Source organism: Poromitra crassiceps (genome assembly GCF_964638095.1).
Source record: "Poromitra crassiceps genome assembly, chromosome: 13".
NCBI classification, from domain to species: Eukaryota; Metazoa; Chordata; class Actinopteri; order Beryciformes; family Melamphaidae; genus Poromitra; species Poromitra crassiceps.
This window is the reverse complement of record NC_139644.1, coordinates 34,379,438-34,402,602: the sequence shown is the minus strand read 5'-3', so window position 1 is coordinate 34,402,602 and position 23,165 is coordinate 34,379,438. Positions and strand designations below refer to the sequence as shown.

Sequence of the window (23,165 nt, the reverse complement as noted above, 5' to 3'; positions counted from 1 at the left end):
AGAAAGAGACAAGAACAGACGGGGGGAGAGAGAAAAACAGAGTTTGAGAGGGACCACTGGCTGTACTGCATATAAATATGCACAATGCGTCTCCACTTCCTACTATATGAAGAAATGAAGCCAAAACATCTCATTTCCGTGAGCTGCCATCTTGCTTGTTTGACCTCATTTGCAACCAGAGTGTGTAGAGTGAGTAGAGTTGGGTTGAGTCTGACTGAGGGAGGTTTGAGAGTGGCTGTCACAGCTGTCAATCAGCCCTTTTTATATCGTTAAATAACTCATCAGAAACTTAACTCAAACTTATCAGAAAGACTTGTCAGAAAAACTTGATACAGTACATCAGCGTGATAAGAACCACCTAAAATGACAGAAACCATCTTTGGGAAAAATCTATTTGACGTGTACTTTCATGGTTTAGTTTGGCTCATGTCCCGTGTCCGCTAACATGGAGGGGCGGGAATTATGACCTATACTGCAGCCAACCACCAGGGGGTGATCAAGATGTTTTGGCTTCACTTTTTGGGAGCTGTCCATATCTACGTATATACAGTTAATGAGAATGAGGGAAGCCAGAGGGTGAGAGTGACAGACAGACAAGGAAAGAGAAACACATACATACATACATACATACATATGGATATAGAGAGAGAGGGTGACAGAGAGACAGGAGAGAAAGTGAGACAGAGAGAGAGAGAGAGAATGTCACAGATAGAGACATTAAGAAAGACACCAAGATAGAGAGGCAAACAGAAAGAGGATCATAAGACAGAAAGAGACAGAGAGAGAGACTGTGTGTGTGTGTGTGTGTGTGTGTGTGTGTGTGTGTGTGTGTGTGTGTGTGTGTGTGTGTGTGTGTGTCTGTGTCTGTGTCTGTGTGTGTGTGTATAACTGCTGTTAGAATTGTAGTGATGGTAATAATAATAGATGTATTTTTTACATTGTTACATCTCTATGTAACATGAGCCTGCCCTGTTATCAGACTGAATTGTCAACACGTTATACTCCATTTCCATCTTCTAGTCTGACATCGCCTCCACTCTAACCAATTTCCATGAGGGGAATGCCCCAAGGGAATTCCATTTTCCCTAACCAATCACTAGAGACCAACGTATCGGCCTGAATCTATTCCAGTCGGGAGAACAGGCCAGGGGGAAAAACACTGACACACACAGAGAGAGAGAGAGAAGTGGGCACAGAGAGGAAGCAGAAGGAAGAGAGAGAGAGAGAGAGAGAGAGAGAGAGAGAGAGGTGGGCAGAAAGAGGAAGCAGAAGGAAGAGAGAGAGAGAGAGAGAGAGAGAGAGGTGGGCAGAGAGAGGAAGCAGAAGGAAGAGAGAGAGAGAGAGAGAGAGGGAGAGAGAGAGAGAGAGAGAGAAGTGGGCAGAAAGAGGAAGCAGAAGGAAGAGAGAGAGAGGTGGACAGAGAGAGGAAGCAAGAGAGAGAGAGAGAGAGAGAGAGAGAGAGAGAGAGAGAGAGGTGGACAGAGAGAGGAAGCATAAAGCTTAATTTATACTTATTATAAAGTGTCGCTCAGCACATGGTCGCAGACGAAAAATAAAGTGTCGCTCATGTTGCTGCATTTATGCTTCTCTCCGCGGCGCAACGGTCACGTGACGCTAGAGACAGAGGGAGGCAGAGAACTAGTGCAGTGCAGACAGGCAAGAGAGGGAATGCTGTCAGTGAACCCACGTCGGAGGCAAGATGTAACTGCAGCCGCATATAACGACACACAACCACAGAATCACCTCCTCTCTCTCTGGGAAGTTGGTCACGGTGTTCTTTGTGATTTTCACGAAGTCATACATCAAGGACATGCTGATAAAAATACCGGGGACACGCTCATTAATTTCATTTCAGCGAAAACTAAAACAAGGAAGTCGCGCGTGCCCGTCTATATAGCCAATCAGACTTGCGCGACATTATGTGACGTAGTCAGCGACACTAGACATTTCACTAGGTAGCAGACGCTGCTCGCAGACACTTGAAAGTGTCGACTCAAGTCCTCATTTCTGTCGGCGACCGTTTCAAAAGTGTCGGCAGACGAAGCATAAATTGGGCTTAAGGAAGAGAGAGAGAGAGAGAGAAGTGGGCAGAAAGAGGAAGCAGAAGGAAGAGAGAGAGAGAGAGGTGGGCAGAGAGAGGAAGCAGAAGGAAGAGAGAGAGAGAGAGAGAGAGAGAGAGAGAGAGAGAGAGAGAGAGAGAGGAAGCAGACGGAAGAGAGTGAATGCAGCGACTAAGAGAACAGAGGGATAAACAGTGTAGTGTGGGGCAGTGGTGGAGGTGAACAGAGGGATAAACAGTGTAGTGTGGGGCAGTGGTGGAGGTGAACAGAGGGATAAACAGTGTAGTGTGGGGCAGTGGTGGAGAAGAACAGAGAGATAAACAGTGTAGTGTGGAGCAGTGCTGGAGGAGAACAGAGGGATAAACAGTGTAGTGTGGGGCAGTGCTGGAGGTGAACAGAGGGATAAACAGTGTAGTGTGGGGCAGTGGTGGAGGAGAACAGAGGGATAAACAGTGTAGTGTGGGGCAGTGGTGGAGGTGAACAGAGGGATAAACAGTGTAGTGTGGGGCAGTGCTGGAGGTGAACAGAGGGATAAACAGTGTAGTGTGGGGCAGTGGTGGAGGAGAACAGAGGGATAAACAGTGTAGTGTGGGGCAGTGCTGGAGGAGAACAGAGGGGTAAACAGTGTAGTGTGGGGCAGTGCTGGAGGAGAACAGAGGGGTAAACAGTGTAGTGTGGGGCAGTGCTGGAGGAGAACATAGGGATAAACAGTGTAGTGTGGGGCAGTGCTGGAGGAGAACAGAGGGATAAACAGTGTAGTGTGGGGCAGTGCTGGAGGAGAACAGAGGGGTAAACAGTGTAGTGTGGGGCAGTGCTGGAGGTGAACAGAGGGATAAACAGTGTAGTGTGGGGCAGTGCTGGAGGTGAACAGAGGGATAAACAGTGTAGTGTGGGGCAGTGCTGGAGGTGAACAGAGGGATAAACAGTGTAGTGTGGGGCAGTGCTGGAGGTGAACAGAGGGATAAACAGTGTAGTGTGGGGCAGTGCTGGAGGTGAACAGAGGGATAAACAGTGTAGTGTGGGGCAGTGCTGGAGGAGAACAGAGGGATAAACAGTGTAGTGTGGGGCAGTGCTGGAGGAGAACAGAGGGATAAACAGTGTAGTGTGGGGCAGTGCTGGAGGTGAACAGAGGGATAAACAGTGTAGTGTGGGGCAGTGCTGGAGGAGAACAGAGGGATAAACAGTGTAGTGTGGGGCAGTGGTGGAGGAGAACAGAGGGATAAACAGTGTAGTGTGGGGCAGTGCTGGAGGAGAACAGAGGGATAAACAGTGTAGTGTGGGGCAGTGCTGGAGGAGAACAGAGGGATAAACAGTGTAGTGTGGGGCAGTGGTGGAGGAGAACAGAGGGATAAACAGTGTAGTGTGGGGCAGTGCTGGAGGAGAACAGAGGGATAAACAGTGTAGTGTGGGGCAGTGCTGGAGGAGAACAGAGGGATAAACAGTGTAGTGTGGGGCAGTGGTGGAGGAGAACAGAGGGATAAACAGTGTAGTGTGGGGCAGTGCTGGAGGAGAACAGAGGGATAAACAGTGTAGTGTGGGGCAGTGCTGGAGGAGAACAGAGGGATAAACAGTGTAGTGTGGGGCAGTGGTGGAGGAGAACAGAGGGATAAACAGTGTAGTGTGGGGCAGTGGTGGAGGAGAACAGAGGGATAAACAGTGTAGTGTGGGGCAGTGCTGGAGGTGAACAGAGGGATAAACAGTGTAGTGTGGGGCAGTGGTGGAGGAGAACAGAGGGATAAACAGTGTAGTGTGGGGCAGTGGTGGAGGTGAACAGAGGGGTAAACAGTGTAGTGTGGGGCAGTGCTGGAGGTGAACAGAGGGGTAAACAGTGTAGTGTGGGGCAGTGGTGGAGGAGAACAGAGGGATAAACAGTGTAGTGTGGGGCAGTGGTGGAGGAGAACAGAGGGATAAACAGTGTAGTGTGGGGCAGTGCTGGAGGAGAACAGAGGGATAAACAGTGTAGTGTGGGGCTAGCCTAGGTAAACCCAGCCACCACGTGACCTGCTCTCTCAGTTCCCAGTCATTGAGAACAGGTCTGAGAGCAGGTCACGTGGGGGATGGGTTTACCCAGGCTAGTGTGGGGCAGTGCTGGAGGAGAACAGAGGGGTAAACAGTGTAGTGTGGGGCAGTGCTGGAGGAGAACAGAGGGATAAACAGTGTAGTGTGGGGCAGTGCTGGAGGAGAGAGGCATGGTGGAGAAGCAGAGCCAGGCCCAAGCCCAGCTGCTCTGTGAGGCAGATCAAAGCCAAAGCCAGGCAGGAGAGGCTCCACACATGTTTGATTCAAGCAAAGGATATGATGATGATGAGAGCCAGGCACACTGAGAGGGAGGGGGAGAAGACCTGCACACGCACAGAGTGGAGCTGCAACGATGGATCAATGAATCGAGTATTCAATCGACAGAAAATTAATCGCCACTTATTTTTATCATCGATAATCGTTTAAGACAAATTTGTAAGAAAGAAATACAATTCAAATGTAAATGTGAATATCTTCTGCTTCTTTAGTCTTCTATGACAGCAAACTGATTATCTTTGCGGACTGTTGGTCAGGACAAAAGAATACATTTGAGGACATGGTCTTGGGCTTCGGGCTACCTGCTTGATCCCAGCACAGAGTCTGGATGCTATGTGGTTATCTGTTCTTTTTACCTGGCCATGTTTTCTCCTCTGGAGTCAACCGCTTCTACTGTTTTCAGCAATCTGCATCAATGATAATAACACTGTAGCATCAATGTGTACAGGCCTAATCACACAGATGTGTACACTATACTGGAGATCATTTTAAAAGCATTTCTTATCCGATTACTTGATTAATCGTTGGAATAATCAGAGAATAATTTGATTACTAAAATAATCGATAGCTGCAGCCCGTACTGAAACAAACCAAAAAAGAGTAAAAAAACAACAACATTCTTTTTGTGACCGAGAAAACCCAAATATTCATTTCTGTTTGCCTTGTTTACTGCTTGGCTGTCCTGCTGTCTTGCTGTGAATTCTGGACCAGCCCTCTCTGCTTCTCCTGTGATCTGTTTTCCACAGCACCCTCACGCCTCCTCCTCCTCCTCCTCCTCCCAAACATCATCCTCTGTTCTGCCTCACTCTCAGGCTCTTTCTTACACCTCCCTCTCCCTATCTCTCTGTCCTTCCCTTCCCCTATCTTTCCCTCTTATCTCTCCTTCCCTGCCCTCATTAGTGCTGCTCCCTCATCCCTCCCTGCTTCCTCATTTTGTCTGTATCTGCTCTCCTCATTTGGGACCAGAGGGACTAGGACACCAGCAACACAGAGATGACGAGAGAACGAGAGAGCGAGAGAGAGAGAGAGAGAGAGAGTGAGAGAGAGAGAGAGAGAGAGAGAGGTTAGGTTGGCCGTTAAAAGAAAATTGATATATCGATATAGAATCGATATTCATTTGAAGGAACTGATATCAGTTCATGAATCCCTATATCGATCTTTTAAAGGTCCCAATTCGTGCAGCTGTAACCTCTTAAAAACGTGTGTCTCTGGTCCATAAAACATGATTCTGGATTAATCTGTCGAAAATATAGCAAACCCGTTTGTTGTGACGGAGTTCTCACTCCCTCTTCTGGTCGCTTTCCAAGAATGGCCTGTTTCTATAATATATTCAGAACTAACAGTTCCCATTGGCCGCTGAGGGAGAGCCCGCCCCAGGCTCCCAGCGGCCAATCAGATTAGCGTCTGTGGACCAGCACGCTAGGTTGCGAGTTATCGTTAACTAAACGGTACTACGCTAAAGAGGACATCTCAAAATGCCTAGACTTACCGAATGCACCTCTGCAGTTGCTGGATCACGTACAGTTGGCGTCGCTCCAGCTAGAAGTGTTAATTTTGTGGCTATAGACTAAATGGTGCAGGTAGCTTGTGTGAGAGAGACCCGCGCAGTATGCAGAAGGAAGCTAGTGACGTCCCGATTCCCCCAGATTCCCCTCTGGGCAAACGAAGCGTTTGGGGGTGTGGCTTGGAGGAGACTGCAGAGGGACGCTGGATAGGGACAAATCCAACTGTGGCAGTTCTGAGCGTGTGACCACTCATTACAGGGAGGGCTGACAGCAGTATATATGCATTTACAAGTAAAAACAGCTTTTGCACGGAATGGGACCTTTAATATAATGGCTTTTCCCTTGGCTGCTTGAAGCTTTAACCCCGTTAGACTCGCGTGGTTTGGTTTTTAATGCAACGAGATCTCATGTAAACGTTCATTATGTTTAATAATGCACCAGGTTAGAGGGTTCTTGTACAATTTACGGCATTAGTTCTTTGATAATCTCTTTCATATCCAAGCAAAATTGGTATTGTAACTGAAACATCGATATCGAATTGTATGGAATCGGAAATCGAATAGAAACCTTGTGTATCGGGTGAGAAAAACAGCAGGGCTAATCAGACAGATAGGCACTCAGGCAGAGAGACTAGCAGTCAGTTAAAAGGCGAGAGAGAGAGAGAGAGGGGGGGGGAGGGAGGGGGAGAGAGGGCGAGGGAGAGAGAGAGAAGGAGAGAGAGAGGAATTAGAGCAGAATTAGAAATCTGAGAGCAGAATTAGGACGATACCCACTAGTTATCAAAATTCAAAAGAGAGCATTTAAATTTTACTATCATCTAAAAGAAAGTGACCCTGACACGCTCCATAACAAAGCCCTCACCCACAGAGAGACTGTGGAGAGATGCCCCCTTAGTCAGCTGGTTCAGGGACTCTGCCCACAAACACAAGCAGAGCCACCAGACAGAAACCCCATTAGACTAAACCAAATTATAAGGAAACAAAAAGACAACTATCTGACACATTGGAAAGAATCAACACAAAAACAGAGCAAATTAGAATGCTATTTGGCCCTAAACAGAGAGTATACAGTGGCAGAATACCTGAGCACTGTAACTGACCCAAAACTGAGGAAATCCTTGACTATGTACAGACTCAGTGAGCACAACCTGGCCATCGAGAGAGGCCGCCACAGGCAGACCTGGCTCCCAAGAGAGGACAGACTGTGCACCCACTGCACACAAAAGGAGGTGGAAACAGAGCTGCACTTCCTAACCACCTGCCAACTATATGAAGACATCAGAGACACATACTTCGCTCAGATTACAAACATCCAAAAAGACTTTGAAACCATGACGGACAACAAAAAACTTCCATATCTGCTGGGGGAAGTACCACAATGTGCAAACACAGCAGCACGATTTGTGAACTGTTGTGACAAGAAAAGGATGGAAGATAATGGAACATAACCACCCTCAACCCAGAGCAGGATAGGCCCCGGGTCTGCCCCCTGCTCCTGCTGTATAACTTTAAATACCTCTAATAAGAACAAAATCAGTGTTGACACAAATTCCAAGTTTATTTGTATTTGTATATATAATTTTGAACTACAGTGTCTACTTTGTATTTTCTTTCATCTATACCCTTACTTGCATATATTTTGTTCAACAACCATCAAGCACAATTTTCTCTTTGCACCTTTTAAGTTAATGTTTATACTCTTATGTACAGCTGTTTACACACTTGAGAGATCTTTTATTGTATGCCCATGCTTAAGTTAACTACGCTTATGCATATTATCTGATTGCAATGAGAGAGCCGTGTGCTCGCACTACTCTTAAGAGCATGTGTATTACAGTCTATGGGGTGACTCTTTGGAACAGACTGGATGACAAGATCAAAGAAAGCTCTAGTATCTCTATTTTCAAATCTAATTTAAAAAAATATTTAATCAAGAAATACATTGAATCTTGAGTTACTAGGATTCTTACTGTTTTTTGGCAATGTCCTTTTTTCTTCCTGGTAGAGAATTACTGTGTTATTGGTGGGTGTATGTACCTGGTCTGATGTGTATTCTGTACATTAATATACATATATGTATGATATACATATATGTATAAAAATTATTGTATGTGTAATGAGGTTATTATGCATATAATGTATAATATATGGTGTACATGATGTAAATTATATTGTAATATACATTATGTAAAGAATTATTCTATACATTGGATGGATTCTTGGATGCATTGGTTCAACACAGGTTGATATCAAAACATTGGGTTTTTGGGGTAATGTTGGATTGTATTATTGGGAATGGGTATTGATAGGGATTTGTAGGTGGATTTATGATGTATGTGTATGGGTAAGTTTGTGTACGTTTGTGTATATACATGCATATATATGTATGTATGTGTATGCATGAGCATGTGGGGAGGAGCGTGAGAGGTGGGATATGCATATAATATAGGGATGTATGATTTTGTTTATGAATGATTGGGGGGCAGGACTCGATAAGCCTAGGCCTCTTCTTCTTCCTGCCCCTTTTCAAACAGTTCACCTTTTTTATGTTTGCGTTTACGTATTTTCCTTTTGATGAAGTCTATTAGACTGTTATGTTTACTGTTTTTTCACTTTATGTATTGTTTTAACTGTTTGAAATAAATCATTTCAATCAATCAATCAATCAATCAATCAATGTTACATAGCTGTTTACACAGCTCCTTAGTATATATTTAATTGTAAGCATACTCATAAGCTAACTTATGTGTATTATATTTGAGTGCAAAGTTACACTTCTTTATTCTTCTATGGGCTCTATTCTCCCACAGGCCATCGGCGCTATTACGGGCCTTAACCGCAAAAAAACGTGCCTTGCGCCTGTTTCGGCAAGATAGCAATAGGCTTTAGGCTGCCAAATGCGCTTTAGGCCGAATGGGCGTGGCGCAGTCCCAAAGTGGGCATGTCGGCGCTAAATACCAGCCTAGTCATATCTTGGGAGCTGGCCTACATTTAGCGCTTTGCGCTTTTGAAAAGCAGGCCTATTCTCTGCCTTCACTGCTTCTTCTCTGTCACCCTTCTCTCTCTCTCTCTCTGAGTTCCCAGCATGCATTGTGTTTCTTCATTTCGCTACTAAATAGCCACCAAATGAGCCAAAATAGATATAAAAGGTAGTTCTAAATTAATGTGTAATGGTAACACAGCCTGCCATTGTCAACATTTCAATATTGGACCAAATAAAACTTCGAAATGAAAACACCACCCTATGTGAAACATATATGTCCTCTTGAGGCTATATATACCCCTTGTCGAGTTAACGTGATTTAGAGAAGTAACAGCGGAACGCGCTTCGGAACGCGCTTCTAATGGCATCTGCTATACTGTGATGTCCCTCAAATAACTTGGCCCTATTTCACATTTAGTTTTACAATAAAAACACATTTATGCAATGACTTGACATAATGTAGGGTATATTTATGTGCATCATCCTTCCTGCAGCAGGCGAGAGAAAATGATATCTTTCTGGACAAACTTTCACCAATCTAATAGGCTATATTTTTCTAGCTGATGCATAGAACATTATTTTCACTTTGATCTTGCTATAGTGTAGCGTATTTACATGCTTGCAGTATTGAAACTGCAGTTAGATTGGTTTGAGAAGCATAATAATATGGAATAATAGCCTATAATGCAGACAGACAGGCTGGATGAAGGGAGGGGGGGGGGGGCAGAGCGTTTGGCTTTCGTCTGGTTTTGCGGGATCACTGGAATTGGAGCTAAAAAGGCAAGCGTGCGATTCGTTTATTGCACTTATCCAATGAGCATGACGGTGCATAATTTTACGCCTAAAAGGCGTGGTTGTTAATGCTTTGGGCTGCATCTAGCGCCAGCACGACGATATCAAGTGCGCCTTTCCACGCCCACTGCTTTGATCTGCGCCTGCCGCTCGGCCTAGAAACTGCGCCGATGCAACGATAGGGGCCGTCATCTTTAACTGTACGCACATTTTTGCTTTTGTTTTTGTTTTCATTTGACACTTGCTTTGGCAATGTATACGTATGTTTCTCATGCCAATAAAGCCCCTTTGAATTGAATTGAATTGAATTGAGAGGGGGGGAGGGGGAGAGAGAGCGAGGGAGAGAGAGAGAAGGAGAGAGGGGGAGAGAGAGAGAGAGGAAGAGAGGGGTAGAGAGGGGCAGAGAGAGAGATGGAGAGAGAGAGGGAGGGAGAGGGTGAGAGAGAGGGAGAGAGAGAAGGAGAGAGAGAGGGAGAGGGAGAGGGAGAGAGAGAGGGAGAGAGGGGGGGAGAGAGAGAGAGAGAGAGAGAGAGAGAGAGGGAGAGAGAGAGAGATGTGCCGAGTGTCTTGTTGTCATTGCGGTGCTCATGTGGTTAGTGCAAACAGTCCCACAGAGGCTCGCTGAGTGACGGACTGACAGGCTGCAGACAGACACACACAGTCAATAGTGGCAGCCTGCATGTTGCATCAGCATCACAACAACCCTCACTACCTGTGGCTGCACAGCAGAGCTTGTAAAGCTCATGAAAAGACACGGGAGGTGGACACGCACCGCATACTAAAACAACGAGGATGCCTGCTTATTTAGGATAACGCACACATCCACTCTCATGTATACACACAGGCAAGTGCTGGGGCACCACACACACACACACACACACACACACACACACAACAACACACACTTCAAGTTGATTAATAGTCTCCATTAGACACAGTGGCGTAATGGTTGAGTGAGGAGGCGGGCGTCATACAGGTTGGTGTAGCAGAGATTTAATCGCTGTGTGGTTTTCTGAGGGAGGGGCCGCGAGGTGCAATATATTTCTGCAAGAGTACACTGCTTGCAGAGGTACTGTATATATCTCTCTACCTCTCTCTCTCTCTACCTCTCTCTCTCTCTCTCCCTCTCTCCCTCTCTCTCAAGGTTCTGGTTCTGTCAGGCCAAAAATTAGATTTGAGATTCAGATTCAGTTTGGGGAATTTCAGGGTGGAAAGGTTAGAGGAGAGAATAGTAAGAGATCTTTTTGGTTTTCTGCAGGAGCTGCTTGGTGTATGTAGATAGAATTTCAATGTGGACCCAGCGCGGCTATCACCACGCAGCTGGAGCGTAATTGAAAAGGTCAGACAGATTGAGTTGAGAAAGTTCAGGGGAAAGAATATGAAACACACACACACAGTTCTGTAAGTATTTCTCAGAGGGAGACAGCGTGGAATAGGGTACAGCATGTAGACAATTCTTTTAAAAGGCGGCGGAGTACAGCTATTTCTACGCAGAAGGGATATCATTGAAAAGGTCAAGATAGGCCGTCGTGATTGAGTTGAGGATATTCCTGCGTTGAGGGAACGGGCCCTGGGGGAGCTGAAAATTAAATATTCTTTCATATCTTTCTCTTCAATACGAGTTGAACATCATTATTGCTAATATATTCCTGGGCCTAATTTTCCGGGGTGAATCGTCCCCCTAACCCTTTAATTATTATTATTATTAATCGTTTTTTCCAGATAGCACAGAGAAGATAGAGGTGAGAGGCGTGACAGCATGAAATGAGCCGTGTGAGAGACCTGACCTGACCGAACCCATTTTTACAACTGACCCAAGCTAACTTGTGTGATAAGTGTATTCATCCACAACACAAAGGTCATCTTGGTAAGGAGTCGTGTTATTGCTCAAAGGCACTCAAGCAGTTGACGGACAGTCTCCCTACTCACTGCACCTGCACATGAACACGGCTTAATGATATGAGCACCTGGAAACCTTTAGGTGGACATTCTATGCCAGTGATACTCAGCTTGCAGCCCGGGGGCCAGATGCGGCCCGCGACAGGGTGCAGAGTGGCCCCCCGACCATTTTCGAATAATTTCACGTTAGTTTTCATTGTGAATTTGAATCTAATTCACAATAAAAACTAATGTGAAATAAAGTTTGACTGAGCTCCAGCTAAATTGTCAAATACTGCCGTCTGCTCGCTACCGAGGCACTTATGTATGTACTTAACCTAACTAACTATCTGGTGTGCACAACATTGTCACACTAAACTCCGGCTGACACCCCAAAAACCTACAATCCGCTACAGAAAATGTTATATTGTTTGTTTATTAACTGGCTGGCCCCTGGCCTCCTATCATTTCACGAAAGTGGCCCCTGGGCAAAGCAAGTTGAGTATCCCTGTTCTATGCACTTACTGTAATCCTGAGCAATTGAGTATATTGAGTCAGAATTTAGTTAAGAAGTCCTATTATTATCCTATTATTTACAAAAAATTAGTGGTTGGTACAGAAGTGGAGTGTCATATCCTATAAAAGCATTTATGTGTGTAGTTTTTGTTTATATTGAATCTAAATGCTAGTAATGCTCTTTGGCCATTAAAACACACACACACACAAAGTCATTACGCTGTTTGCCTCTGTCGGTCAGAATCTGTCTTTGGTGTTCCTCTGTCTAGTGCGATGTGATTGAGTGTCTGGTGTGTTCTCACCATACTGATCCACTAGGCTCTGGGCCGTGCTAGGGACAGCTTCCAGCAGCTTCCCCAGGAAGGTGAATGTGGGCAGGAAGCCTCTCACACTGAGCTGGCCACTCAGCTGGAAGGAAGGAAGGGCACGGACAACATCACAACCGCGTTAATTACCCACACGGGAATCTGTGGCGACATGTGGTCACATTGGTGCAGAGACATATTCGCAATTTCAGAGCACACACCAGACACTTGTGTTAGAAGGGCAACATGGCTTCAGTGCACAGGGACACTGTAGATTATAGGCAGTAGACAAAGCATATCTCTAGATGCTGAAGAGAACAAGATGCAGGATGCTAACTGGAGAAGCTACATTCCTACAACTTGAAGCACGTTGTAGTGTGGAAAGTCAGAAGAAAAAAGGATTGTCTAAACATTCAGGAGAGAAATGATTGTTTGCACAACAAAATGCAATGTTTGCAAAAAATTTGACTTCCACAGTTGCTTTCTGTTTAACAAAATATACAGCCATTTCCATATTTTTTATTTTTAACCTTTCTCTAATGTACATTCATTTGGTCAGTGACACAAAAGCTATTCCTGCATTGTAATTCTAATGAGCCTTTTAGCAATCAAAATCTCTCACAAATGAGCCTCTTATATTTCTAATGATTGATGATCTAATGATTTCTCTGACATTTCTAATTTCAGGGCTCCAGAAAACAAACTACTTGTTTCCCCTGTACACATTCAGAATGCTACTGTCTCTGTACACATTCACACTGCTACTGTCTCTGTACACATTCAGACTGCTACTGTCTCTAGTCTGTACACATTCAGAATGCTACTGTCTCTGTACACATTCAGAATGCTACTGTCTCTGTACACATTCAGAATGCTACTGTCTCTGTACACATTCAGAATGCTACTGTCTCTGTACACATTCAGACTGCTACTGTCTCTAGTCTGTACACATTCAGAATGCTACTGTCTCTGTACACATTCAGAATGCTACTGTCTCTGTACACATTCAGAATGCTACTGTCTCTGTACACATTCAGACTGCTACTGTCTCTGTCTCTTGTTTTGCTTGTTTTTATGACGTGTCCTAATCAGACTCCATTCTAGTGATGTGAGTGAGACCTGTCTACACCTGGGCCTGGCGTTATCACTCTCTGTCATCTGTGGGTTAACACGCTCCTACTATCTTCCACCTGTGGCTGCTGCTGCTGAATGAGGCTTTTCCACGACAACCTCCCCCAAGGTGACATGACAGCAGCAGCACTACGGAGACTAGCACGCTCGCTGTTTACCAAACAACGCTGGGAGCTTCTGGTGGTGACACAAGTGCTGTGAGATATTTCAAGATGTTGAGCGTGTGCTTGTTGTCCAGGTGTGTAGGTGAGGGGCTGTGTTTTTGTGTGTTTCTGTGTGTGTGTGTGTGTGTGTGTGTGTGTGTGTGTGTGTGTGTGTGTGTGTGTGTGTGTGTGTGTGTGTGTGTGTGTTTGTCTCACCTGCGTTTGCATCTCACCCAAAACAAAGCGAATGTACAGCTCACTCTGGAGCTCTAGAAGCAGCTGAACCAGCACTGGCGGGGGGCACACACACACACACACACACACACACACACACACACACACACACACACACACACACACAAACACACACACACAAACAAAGAAAAGCATGACAAGATTATTTCAATGGTCACTTTGTAACCTTTCTTGTTTAGGTAACAACAAAACAAAACAGAGGACTGCTTCAGGCTATTTATTAATCCACTATCAATCAGTCATTCCTTGGAGTTTTAATTTTTCACTTCACAGTGGCACTGGTTCTTCTTTCTTTTCTTTTCTCTCTTCATACAAACACATATATTTTGACTGCATTATTCAGAGCTCCACTGACTGTTGACAGTTTAAGGAAAATGTGTTCTTCACACATTCTCTGTGCACAGAGCAACAGCGTTGTCAAATTTAAACGACTGCACTAAATATTACAGCATGGAGGGAGAGCCTCGGGGCGTTTTGAACCAGCTACTGTACCATAAAATCACTCTGCCATTTGCTCTTTTTTTTTTTTTTTATAACTTTATTTACAGTTTTGCAATTATTCAGACAAACAACCTTAACACAACATTTGACATTTTGAAAGATCTAGCCGCAGTGAGACAAGTGTGACTGAGAGGCAGAACCTGCTCGTTCATTGGCGGAATATCACCATGTGAAGAGGTCAAAGGTCAAAACCTACAAAAACTGGGAATTCAGACATGTTTAGTCAATAGAGGGCCAAACACCTTCATAAGCAGTAGTCAGTATGATCATAGCCAGAGTTTGTTTGTGTGTGAGAGAGAGATTGCAATTCAGACTGAGTGCCTGTGTGTACATATTCAATTATCACACACACACACATACACACACATGCATGCGCGCGCGCGCACGCACGTCGCACACACACACACACACACACACACACACACACACACACACACACACACACACACACAGTTTTTATTATCCTAACCACAGAGAGGCATCTCTTCACCTTGGATGACCTGTTCCAGAGTGCCTGGGTCCTCCACGGTGTGAAGCATCCCTGGGGGGATGGAACAGTAATAACAGGCTGGATTTAGCATGTGGCATAATGTACACAGAGGTCTAACAGAGTGATAAAAGAATGCAATTCACAATAGCTGCCAACACATATGCAAATTTCCATCCACACACACACTTGACCTCCATGCCAAATTTCCGCCTCCTAGGGCGAAAACTGTGCCCGCAAAAGGGTGGTGAATTTTTTTGTGGACCGACCGACAGACCAACCAACCGGAGCTAAAAGATAATAATAATAATAATAATGCCTGAAAATGAAAATGCGAAAAACTAGGTTAAGAAGAGGTATGGCTGCCTGACAAGAGGAGCAGGAAAAAGGCGAAAGGAAATCAAAAGGTGGATTTGTGATATGGAGAGTGCTGAGAGGGGAGGGGCTAATTGAGTACCCCCCCCCAGTGGCAGCCAGTGTCGGCGACGCACTTTCTGTGATTAGTGATGCTGGATTTTCCCAACAAAACGAAAGCAGCATCATGAAGCGAGCGTGAAGAAATGAAAACTGGAGCAGCATGGTGACATCTGTAAATAAATAGATTAAAGCGTGTACAATGAACAAGATGTGTCATGGGGGGGATGAAAGGCACATTTCATTTTGGATTATTCTCTCATCACGAGGCTCAATTGAGCCGCCCGTCCAACACACTGTAATGGCTTCTCTTAATGTCTCTTCATGTGGGTCAGAGCTTTGGCCCTCTCCCCATATCCCCACACATTCACTGTGATCATTTGATCAGCGCTCTAATGGTGTGGGCCTAATGCCTTAGACAGCAATATCACCACGTTGAATTCATCCTGTCAAGAAGAACAATTTGTAATAGCCTCTGATGATATGCTGCCTTAAAAACACACTTACAGTCAAATTACAGAAGCAGCGAGACATAGGATCTTTTTTAAACTAACTCAGCAGCAGGGGCTATTTGGCTGCCATCTCCATAACATCTCGTTTAGAAACCATAATAATTCTGTCTGGTGAAGATTATGTGCTAGCTCTGACAGAACAACACCAACCACGGTGTAGGGCTAGTGAAGCTACTCTCTGTACTGTAACTAGTGAGTGTGATGATCTCAGAGTATTTGGCTTCAGTAAGTGGTCATCATAACACAAATGACTATAGATACACACAGAGACGCAGGAATAGGTGGGATTCACATTCACGCACACATTCTCATCCAAATATTGTATTTTTAGGTCAGCGAACAATTTGTAACCATCTACTTTGTATTTTGTTATCTCACATGAATCATTGTTAGCCATTTTGACTTGTATGTACAGTATTTGTCAAGAACAACAAGCATAAGACAGGCTGGTGGTCTTGCTAGTAGGGAGTTAGCCTTGCATGCAACTGCCCAGAATAGGGTTTGACAGATATGTATTTGAACTGAAGGCTGATTCAAAAATTTTTTTTAATTGACTCAAGTTGCCGAAAGCCAATATTTTATACCAATATAGCATTTTCACACCAAAAATGCTGCTTCCCCAAGAATTAGATTTTTGACAGGTTGGGAAAGCCTCTGAAACAGCCAATCAATCTAACCTGGTAGAGAACCAGTGGACTGCAGGTGGATTCTAATTGCGTCTTACATTTTAACAGTGTAATAATGTGATATTATGTCTATTATAATGATAAATGACTATTGTAATAACTGAAATATTCTGGAGCTCATTGTTCAGGTAAAGAGAAATGCTTTATTGTCTCAGTTGCTCAGTCTGACCTTGCAGAAAAGTCGTGAGGTAATTGTTGTTTGCTGAGGGCAGCACTAACTAGTAACAACACACATCATTAAAGTAATGACCTGGAGGAGAGAAGTTCCAAGGACAGGACAGGGACGTTTATACAAATAAAGAAACGTACACCAGCGAGATGCCCAGGACAACCACCAGTATTGTTACTGATGGTCACTGTAGAGTGGAGGGTTAATGCATTGCTCAATCACACTTTGACACTACGTAGTTGTGATTACGCGTCCCCCCCCTGTTTCCTCCTCTTCAGACTTTAATGAATCCTTTGGAGATTGGAACTAGTGACCCACCTACCTACTGTACCTCCCACACGCTTGCATCTTTGCCTATTAGGACTTCTATACAGTAGCTTATGTGGGGCGCAGCTGCCCAGGGGGAATGGGGTGGTAAAGGAACTATTTGGGGCAGCAGAGAACAGGTGAGAGCGAAAAATCCACAGCTTTCCTGACGATCCCCCTTTTCTTGTCTTTTTTTACATCTTAACCTTTATGCTGCACAAGCAGCAACTGTTCTCACCCAGCAGAGAGGTGGTGAAACGCAGAGAGACTCTGTGGTCCTGCTCCAGCAGCTCTCTCAGGGCCCCGGGAGAAAACTTCAGCACCCCACTGATACCAGACAAGGCCACACACTTCCTCACCGACTATACAACAGAGACAGAGAGGGTGGGGAATGGGGATGGCATTACTGCACTAGGAAATACAGCCTGTAAATCAAGCTCAAAGTTAGCCTCAACGCGAGAATGAAGAATGACTGATGAGTCTCGCGTTGAGGCTAGGTAAAAAGTACACGAAATGGATTGAGACTTTGTTATGAATGCTAAAAACGCAGCTAGCACATCTGTAAATAGCATAATCTGGGGGTGGAAACTAGCTGCTTGGTCGATGACACATCAGTTAGAGTAAATATTTACTAGTGGAAAGCCTACTTTTTGGTCAAACACAAGTGGACATTTAAGGCTCAATATAACAGGATGTAGCATTATTAGCAAGGTACCCACCGCAATATCATCACTCTCCATCATTTCGACGACACAGGCGACACACAGCAGCACCCCGCCGCCGTCCGGCGGCCCCAGGCGGCCGCTCCATTTGGAGTCGTGTCTGATGTGGATCTTGTCATAAACAATATCCACGCTCATCATGTTATCTTCTTGTCCCGTTTCGCCTGTTCACAAAATTATGCGGGCTTTAGCTTGACAAATAGTTCAAAGACGCATTTGACTGTTTTTGTATCTATGAACACACACGCGCGCGCGGCTGTTTTGACGCAGCTAATTTCACTGTGCATAAAGTTAGCTAATGCTAGCTGTGTAATTTGGCTGTTAGCCATTTGCCCTGGGATGACCGAGCTGTTTTTCCAAGTCCTGTTAATCAACAACAAACGTGAGTTGTAATATCGAATGACGACCGATGGCGACGTTATTACATTTTACAAGGTTTCTTGCTAGCTGTTAGCTGTCTTCTCATTAATAAGCTAGCAAACATTCAATCTCGGAGAACAAACCAATTGGAGAGGTGATGGTGTTCCAACGTTGGGTGATTCGCGGGGTTGTCTTTTGGGGGTCCGCGTGACGTAGCGCGGTCAAGGGTCAAAGTAGTGTCTTCTAGAGAGAGAGCGGAGGACCAAAACGGGGGACTCAATAGCCAATGAACAGCCAGGACCAGGGTCTCGCGCTACTTTTGAATGCTAAAATAAAGCTGATAATGTACAATTTGATTTAAAAAAAAAAAAAAAAAAAAAACTTTCCAAGTACAACACGAACTGTCCATTTTGCTGCAACTCGACAGTGCTGCTTAACCCAGGACCTTACTTCCTGGAACTCTTTTGAGAGTAAAAAAACTGGTCCATTGGAGTGAATGGAGATGTCGCAACTCTTCTATAGACGGTTTTAACTTGACAACAAAAACATTCTAAATTGAACCCCCGCTCACTTCCTGTTGCAGTGTTTGCTATGGACATAAAAGAAAAAAAAGCATTCAAGTGCAGGGCTGACCATTCCGTGAAAACCGTCTATACAGCTGAGCGGCGAAAACAAAAGTAACGATGTCGAGTGAATATTTCTGCAGTTTGCCGAATGCTGATAAAAAGGAAGTGCTGTGGGGTTGCGCTCTGGTGAAAACCGTCTATATACATAGTTCTGGGTCAAAGGATTGGCGTCTGGCTCTATGATTGGTTAATATTTTGGACAGCCGTGATGGTTGCTGTGAAAAGTCATAGGTTCTCAAAGTGGGGTTTGGCGGCGCCCCCCAGGGGTCTTTGAGGGGGTTCCAGGGGGTCCCCAGCAAAAAGGGTAATCCTGTAAATAAACATCTAAAAGTGAGACTCTCCCACTGTCCTGGCCCTGTCTTGTAGGGACCCTGTATCTGTGTACATCTGTATGACTCCCCTCATGTGAGGGGAGTCAATCATACACCAAAATAAAAGTTAAAACATTTATGTGTTAACTAAAACGAAGGGAAAATAACTAGACAACACAAACTACATTAAACAAATGAACAGAACAAAAGGTGCATCGGTGAGGAAGGAGAGAGACAAGCCAAATGAGTGCACTGGGCCCATGGTGCACTCACAGGCTCCTGCAAGACAGAGCCAGGAGAGAGGCAGGCTCGTCACAAAAGCTAAAATCTTATCAGATGGGGGGACCCTGGGGGTCCGTGGTCTCTAATTTGCGTCAGTTTAGGGGTCCTTGACCTTGGCGTGAAGAAGTTTGAGAACCACAGAAATGTTGGCAGTAGCCTATCGTCACTTCTGACTTCTGTTTGTTTTCTTTTGTTTTGTAAAAGTTAATTTCTTCCCTAATGGAACTCAGCTATCTGATATCTACATAGTACTCTCAAAGTTTCTTGTCTAAATGTCTAAAGTTCAAGGGTAGGCCGAGATCTTATTCTTGACCCGAGAAGCAGATGTGATCATCTTTAGAATGATGTATCGCCATCAATTTATCCTCCATGGAATGTCATTGCTGAATAATGTGTTGACTCTGTTTGTCTATAGGGTTTGTGTGTGTGTGTGTGTGTGTGTGTGTGTGTGTGTGTGTGTGTGTGTGTGTGTGTGTGTGTGTGTGTGTGCGTGCGTGTGTGTGTGTGTGTGTGTGTGTGTGTGTGTGTGTGTGTGTGTGCGTGACGCGTGTGCAATTTGGTTATCGCCATGACAACAAAAGCCTCTCAGCGGCTGAGCAACTGCTGTCTGATGATGGAATGCGGGGGCGAATATCAGCCACCGTCCGCCACCATGTCAATTTATAATCTCTCTCTCTCTCTCTCTCTCTCTCTCTCTCTCTCCCTCTCCTCTCTTTAAAAAGAGTTCAGTGCAATGTAGTGTGTACAGCATGAGAAAGTACATTTCAAAGTGGAGCCAACTCTGAGTTTGAGTATTTCTTTGTGTGTCTGTGTATGTGCATATGCGAGAGTGTGTGTGTGTGTGTGTGTGTGTGTGTGTGTGTGTGTGTGCATAATATGCGAGTGTGTGTGTGTGTGTGTGTGTGTGTGTGTGTGTGTGTGTGTGTGCATAATATGCGTGTGTGTGCGCGTGTGTGCATGCACGCGCACTAATCATCTGACAATGCATTTTGCCTCTGACAAATCCGCTATGTTCCAGCAACCATATTGGAGGCAACACACACTGAGCTAGAGAGAGAGAGAGAGAGAGAGTGTGTGTGTGTGTGTGTGTGTGTGTGTGTGTGTGTGTGTGTGTGTGTGTGTGTGTGTGTGTGTGTGTGTGTGTGTGTGTGTGTGTGTGTGTGTAGGTGTGTGTGTAGGTGTGTGTGTGCGTGTGTGTGTGTGTGTGTGTGTGTGTGTGTGGGTGTGTGTGTATGTGTGTGTGTGTGTGTGTGTGTGTGTGTAGGTGTGTGCGTGCGTGCGTGTGTGCGTGTGTGTGCAGGAAGTGGTCCGAGAGCGTTGTTAGGCTGACTGAGACGAGTAGCAGACCCCTGACAGCCAGGTGGAAAATATTTGTTTCTAAAGTCTCCATTTGCACTTGGAGAGGAGCTGAATCCATCTGCCTGTGAGTTTGATTGTCCCCTGAGAGACAGACAGACAGAGAGAGAGAGAGAGGAGACCTTCTCGCTGCTCAGGTGAGAGACAGAGAGGGAGACCTTCTCACTGCTCAGGTGAGAGACAGAGAGGGAGACCTTCTCACTGCTCAGGTGAGAGACAGAGAGGGAGACCTTCTCACTGCTCAGGTGAGAGACAGAGAGGGAGACCTTCTCGCTGCTCAGGTGAGAGCCAAATCTGTCAACATTATTTGACAACTGCTTCACATGGAGTATTCTTCAGAGGCCAATAGAGCTCCGAGACAAATGAAGTCAGCTTCTAGATGGAGAATTCTCAAGCAGGCATTTTCCACGTCAGCGTTAGGGGCTTCGCTTTTCTCTTAGCTGTCTTGTCATAACAGACCACTTCCTGCATAAACATACACATAGCCTACACAAATACACGTTTGACTCACTCGCTTAGATCTGCACTGTTTCCCGCTATACACACTTTGATTGCAAGCTTAACGTTCTAGTTCTTTTATGGCCCTTCATCAAAGGACTTGACAGAGAGTGAGCCAGACACATCTAACTCATCAACTGACAGAACAAGCAAAACAATGCATAAGACACAAAACACTTTCATGTAGGGATGCACCCATTGCAAAATTCTGGGCTGATACTGATGTTTAAAATAACAATTTGGCTGATAGCCGATATGATCCCAATATTTTTTTGGAAACAAAGAAATCCTCATTATAAACAAATAACTGAACTGTTTAAAGTATTTCACCTCTCTACTCAATGAGGAGAATTATTCATTACTTATAGGAGCTCAATACGGTAACCAGGCAGAAATAATATGACCCAACTGAAGAAGCTAAATATCAGCTACTGCAATCGGTGAACGCCACCTTTTTTGCCGATAGGTCAATATCGGCCGATACAGATATAAGGCCGATATAGCGGTGCGTCCCATACTTTCTAGAAATCTTTCTTAGAGAGAGATAGACTTCTCTTAAGCCCCAAACCCACTGGGAGCGTCAGACGCTCGCGTTTTGAAGTCCACCCATTGTTTTAAACGGCCTAACACGCAACAAGAGCGTTCTGACGCGCCTCAAACTGCCTTGACGCCCGTACTCCGAACCTGTTTCCATTTTGGAGCTTCAAATGAGGTTCCAGCAGCGACCAAAGCACTCTGAGCCCCCCCCCCCCCTCTCTGCCCACTTTCATCCCTGTCTGTCTCGTTATGCTCCTCAAAAAAATCTCACTGCGGTTTAAATACAGCAAGCATGTAAATACGCTACACTATAGCAAGAACAAGGTGAGAATAATGTTCCAAACACATCGGCTAGCAGAATATAGCCTATCCCTGGATGTCATGATGAGATTAGATTGGTGCAAGTTTGGACAGAATGATTGCATCATTTTCTCTCGCAGCGCTGCCTTTTCTTCTCCCCCTCTTCACGGCAGACAGGTAGGATGATCCAACAGCCTCTGAATGACAGGGGCTCAAAACTACAGTATAACAACTTTTTTTTCATCTGTCATTGTGCCTGCCTACATATAAATTAGTGGCCTTTTCCCCAAAATACTGATGGTTCTGTCATTCTGTGGTGTCTACATTTCAGATCTGATGCTTGCAGTGCGCTATAGGGGCATAAATTGCCCAGTTTCGCTCCCTGTGCGTTTCGGGCTTTATAGAGAGAGAAAGACTTCTCTTAGAGAGAGATAGACTATCTCTCTTCCAAAGCGTGATCCAAACATGATCATGGATATAAAGCATGTTCTGTTGATTCCATTCCACCACTCAGTTCCATAGCGATAGAGTGGGTGTCAGTGACCTTTGAGCGACCTTTTTTCCCAGTCATCTCAACCTACAGCTTGTCATAATATCACTTTGCTGAAATTATTTTTTACTGTGTTTCCTGTGACAATGTCAGGCCATGACAGTTACAGGGACAACAGTTTCTGTGGTAATGGTCATGATAATGAAAAAGACAATTATGCGCACATCCAAAAAACATACAGGTGCTGGACAAAAGGTAACTATAACAAAAAGATAAAGTCTGCACACTGAGGCTCCATCAATGGTTTTTTATTTGCAACGTTTCGATCTACACAGGATCTTTGTCAAGCCTATGGCTAGATTGATTTCACTGCAATACAGTATATGGAGCATTAGGTGTTGACCAGAGACTTACTTCAGTGCTGCTATAAGTCCAGACTGGTAACATGCTCCACTCTTCTACATATAGATCGTGCAGGCAGTGCGGTTGCACCGGGGCCCATGGGGAGGTAGAAGGTCCCGTGGAGAGAGCCGGCTCTCCAACAGCATACTAGGCAGAGAACAGGCCCTTGCAAATGACTCAAATTGCCACCCCAGAAATACACCCTGTGTTCAAATAAGAACACACATCTAGGGTGGTGTGCCATTTGCTATATGCCCTCAAAAGACAAAGCCATCTCTGCCATGCCTTTTTCTTTTTTGTAAAATAATCAGTAGCAATCTATAACAAAATTATGTGCTTAAAAT

At 44.9% G+C, this 23,165-nt stretch overlaps 1 protein-coding gene across 1 annotated transcript in view; it reads right to left on the bottom strand.

Moving 5' to 3' along the window:
* Positions 1 to 17,800, bottom strand: part of mei1 (meiotic double-stranded break formation protein 1) — a gene marked incomplete at both ends in the record, with an annotated part of 103,967 nt that extends 86,167 nt beyond the window's left edge. The window contains 5 exons of the mRNA XM_083650048.1: positions 12,331 to 12,436; positions 13,824 to 13,897; positions 14,854 to 14,904; positions 17,176 to 17,299; positions 17,657 to 17,800. Coding sequence (XP_083506174.1) covers positions 12,331 to 12,436; positions 13,824 to 13,897; positions 14,854 to 14,904; positions 17,176 to 17,299; positions 17,657 to 17,800 — 499 coding nt within the window. The remainder of the gene's footprint in view (positions 1 to 12,330; positions 12,437 to 13,823; positions 13,898 to 14,853; positions 14,905 to 17,175; positions 17,300 to 17,656) is intronic.
* Between the last annotated feature and the right edge of the window lie 5,365 nt (positions 17,801 to 23,165).